The sequence below is a fragment of the Rhincodon typus genome, chromosome 12 (assembly GCF_021869965.1).
Source record: "Rhincodon typus isolate 14 chromosome 12, sRhiTyp1.1, whole genome shotgun sequence".
Lineage (NCBI taxonomy): Eukaryota > Metazoa > Chordata > Chondrichthyes > Orectolobiformes > Rhincodontidae > Rhincodon > Rhincodon typus.
The window spans coordinates 2,026,363-2,030,688 of record NC_063343.1 but is presented as its reverse complement, the minus strand read 5'-3'; the positions used below and the strand labels follow the sequence as shown (position 1 = coordinate 2,030,688).

The 4,326-nt window shown below is 41.1% G+C and overlaps 1 protein-coding gene across 2 annotated transcripts in view; it reads left to right on the top strand.

Moving 5' to 3' along the window:
- LOC109931050 (E3 ubiquitin-protein ligase NEURL3-like) overlaps positions 1 to 3,925 on the top strand; it is a 20,000-nt gene extending 16,075 nt beyond the window's left edge. For both annotated transcript variants that reach the window (XM_020530394.2, XM_048603765.1), the window contains exons 3-4: positions 494 to 616; positions 2,338 to 3,925. In XM_020530394.2, coding sequence (XP_020385983.1) covers positions 494 to 616; positions 2,338 to 2,576 — 362 coding nt within the window. In that variant the 3' untranslated portion in view covers positions 2,577 to 3,925. The remainder of the gene's footprint in view (positions 1 to 493; positions 617 to 2,337) is intronic.
- Positions 3,926 to 4,326: the final 401 nt, after the last annotated feature.

Genomic DNA, 4,326 nt, shown 5'->3' with positions numbered 1-4,326 from the left:
TTTGAAGGGTCTAGGCCCGAAACGTCAGCCTTCCTGCTCCTATGATGCTGCTTGGCCTGCTGTGTTCATCCAGCTCTACACCTTGTTATCTCAGATTTTCCAGCATCCGCAGTTCCTACTATCTCTGATATAGTTTAAACGTGTTGGTTAGATGGATCTTGTGAGACATTCCTAGTAAGTTTAATTTCTCCCTCAGTGTCACCTCAAATGCATTCAGCTATGATGCCAGAACTCTACTGCAAGTAGCTGTTAAAACCATAAAACAGGGTTTCCATGTAACCTTTGATTGTACACTCCATGATATGCTTCATGTATACAATATAACATTGCACACGTAGTTAATCAATCTAGGCATGGAAAGATCGTTACTAATGAATAATATGAAACTAGGAGTTACAAAGTTTGATCACTTCAGATTAAAAGTACTTCATTCCTAACGTATATTGCTATGCTCAGTGTGCTAAACTAAATACTTGTGTTTTTACCTCTTTAGATCCCTCCGTGTCTTGTGTAACCCAGAACAAATCAGCATTGCAGCCGTCCCTCCCTGTCGGACATAACAAACCCCAAACATCCAGTTCTTGTACGTCTGCATCTTGTACAACACCATCCAAAGGTGAGAGCAATTAGCAATAGCCAGGCACAAAAACAAAGTTGCTGGAAAAGCTCAGCAGGTCTGGCAGCATCTGTGAAGGAAAAAACAGAGTTAACGTTTCGGGTCCGGTGACCCTTCCTCAGAACTGTTTCTCAGTCTGTTTTTTCCTTCACAGATGCTGCCAGACCTGCTGAGCTTTTCCAGCAACTTTGTTTTTGTTCCTGATTTACAGCATCCACAGTTCTTTTGGTTTTTATTTGGCAACACCCAGGCGTCTTGTTGTTTAGTTTCTAGGAACAATTGTATTTCGAAGGTTGAGGAATGTCAAAGGGAGAAATGACTCGAACCCGGCTCAGCCTTTTATCTTTTCTAAACCAGGTGATCTGAAAGTAAATGATTTACGAAAACTTGTATCCAGCTAACAAAACACCAGTTAAAACTGTGCCTGAATCTCGACACGGCTTTTGCATGCTGGTGTCTGGGAAGAGGCAGGTATCATTGTGAAATGAATTTCCCTAATTGATCGCAGTGAGAGCGCTGGGGGTGACTGACACCTACTGCCCTATCACAATGCACCTCAACATTGATCAATTGAATCCCTGTGGCTCTTACCATCCATTATCGATAATTGTTCTGAACACTATTTCTGCAACATTGCATAACATTATCAAACTTAAACGTGTCAGTTGCAAAATCAAGTCCACTGGGTGCTTAACCGATGGTACAAGTACGTTCTAACCTATTATTGAATCAAGCTCATTGCAAATCTCGTTTCCCTTCCTATGGCAGCCTGGATTGGTACCTGTTTTCAGTGCAAAAAGGCCAGCACAGCAATCCATAGTCAGAGTAGAGAATTAATAGCTTTAACCCATTATTTTTAGTTGCACTGAAACTAAGATGCTCATGCTAAAGGATAGTATCCATACGGCACACTCTAAGCCAATCAGGAAAAGAAGCTGTTGGGATTTCTGTTGAGTGGACCAATGCCTAATTCACCATACCATAAAATTGAGTGACATGGGAGCTCAGTGGTTCGCATTGCTGCGTGACAGCGCTGGAGACCTCAGTTTGATTCCAACCTCGAGTGACTGTCTGTGTGGAGTTTGCATGTTCTCTTTGTTCCTGCCACAATCCAAAGACATGTAGGCTAGGTGGATTGGCCATGGCAAATATAGGGTTACAGGGACAGAGTAGGGGGGTGGGTCTGGGTGGGGTGTTCTTCAGAGGGTCGGTGTGGACTCGATAGGCTGAATGGCCTGATTCCACACTGTAGGGATTCTGTGATAAGATACAATGGCACTGCTGCCAAAATGTGACCCTGCCCGAGGACCATCTGCTTTCTGTTATCAAATCAGTTCAGCTGCACAGTTTCAATTTAATTTGGGAGCCCGCAATTTCTTTTGAAGCCTTCTGAAACTCAAAAGCTAAATTCTCTAGTTCAGTTACCACCTTGTGAAATTTCGGTGAATTAGGCAGAAATTAACCTATATTTCTGCACCCCAAAATGACTTGTATTCGAAATATTTTTGAATAAAACTTCTAATTTTTGTAATTTACTAACGATAAATAGTTGGCTCCGTATTTTGAAAATTGGAATATTTCATATATCGGCCAGTCCTCCAATATAGCCAAAGGGCAAATAAAAATATTAGCCAGTCCTTGGTAATTTAATATAGATTTGTCACTGACAAAGAGAAAAATGGTGAGATTGTATAGTAACCATCTAAACCTTTTATTTTCAGATACATCTGGTTCCAGTCCTTCTGTTCCTAAAGTATCATCAATTACTCCACCCCAGGACTCTGCATCCGTGCATGAAGAGTGTATTGTCTGCTGTTCTTGCCTGGTTGACTCAGTATTGTACAGATGTGGACACATGTGTGTATGCTACAGCTGTGGTCAGAAGCTTCTCAGCAAGAGTTCCAAATGCCCAATCTGCAGACAACCAATCAAAGAGATCATCAAGACATACCGCAGTTAATACTTCCAGATTAACATGGGAACTAACTTTGTCTGACCCCCACTTTGAGTGACATTTCTTTGAGTGTCAGCAGTTTGGCCCACTGTCCCAGGAGTCCTCTGTTCTGCAGCACTTGGCAACATGGCCCAGTAGAAGATAACACAAGTGTGACCATTAGGTAGTTAACCTGAATGTGAAACGCAGAGAGAACATTGAAATGCAAGGCAGGACAGAGAAGGATGGGATGGGGAAAGTGTATGAAGAAATGGACACATGGTTTGTGTAGGAAAATGAGAGACTATTAAAGGCATTAAAGAAAGAGGGTCAAATTAGGAAGGGAAGCAGCAGAAAAGTTCAGCAGCGTGACTTAAATTAGAGAAATAAGGACTCAACCAGAAAGAGGAAGTAGTCCCAGTTATTGAAATCATATGAAAAATCGGGCAAACAACTAAAAATGAGAATGAGATTCCAAACAAACAAAGGCAATTGGAGATTTGTTTTAGTGGGTCAACTGGGAGAGATTAAGCCTAATTTAAGGAGATGTGTATACACACTATAGCAATCCACGACCCTGCTGGGTTCAAAATTACCTAAGCCTTTGCATATTACCTATTCGTTGTCCACAGACCCCCAATATTTCACAAAAGGTATGTCAGCTTCCATTCCAGTGATTAAGCTGCTGATATGGGATAAATTTAACATGACAAATGACCACCTCACTCTATTTGGATTTGCATACCAATTTCTTCATCAACACGAGCAGTAACTTCTGTTCCTTCACCCTGAAAGGTCAGGGTGTATGTGGTAGGCTTCTGGGATTCATACCATCATCCTATGAGAGGTGAATATGAATGATAGGTGGACGTTACTCAGACACTCACTTTAACATTTTGATTCTGTGTTCCAGCTTTATATCGTAGCCTTGCCATTGCTTGTCTGAAATGAAATGTTAATGTTTGAACAGAGCCTAACAGTTGCAATGAAGGCCTTGCACTTATGTAGACATTATAATTTTCTAGCCCTATAATGTGCTGGGACCTCTGCGCTCCTGCAGCCTTTTCCATTGGCTTAATCTTAGTTGCTGTACAATTGACAAATATTGTTTGTTACCACGGCCCTAACTTTTCTAAGTCACCTCCTTAAACCTGTCTCACTTAAAGAGTTCCTTGACTTTATCCCCTTGACCAATCTCTCTTTCCTCTGTTCCACTAGCTTCTTAAGTGGCTCAATGTCCCAATAATAATCCTGTGAAATAATTTGTCTAATTTGCCTATGTTAAGGGATGTTTATAAGTACAAGTTTTTGTTCGCATATTACAGCTTGTACATTTTTTTATTGACTGAACTCATAGTTTTGTAATGTACATAAAGGACTTTTTTTAATAAAATTGGGAATGTCTTGTTTTTATTAAATTCTTAGTTTCAGCAGTTGCACGGAAGCACTCACTGTGTTGTTATCAGAGATAATTTTGTTGGATACTTTCCACGCTATTGTCCAATATATCTTCACCGAATTGAGAGAAGGACCAAATGGGGTCGTTAACTTTCATTGGCTGTTTGTGATTCATTTTCACTGTTGAAACTGAAGCCAAACTCCCTGGCTGTGCGATGGCTCAAGACAGATGGGACGATAATCATCTGAAGGTTCTAACTTTGAATCATGAACTCAGTCAGGCCATTGGAAAACTGAGTGCTCTGAGCTGCACAAATTTTCTGAAGAAGGATCTAGGCCCGAAACGTCAGCCTTCCTGCTCCTCTGATGCCGCTTGGCC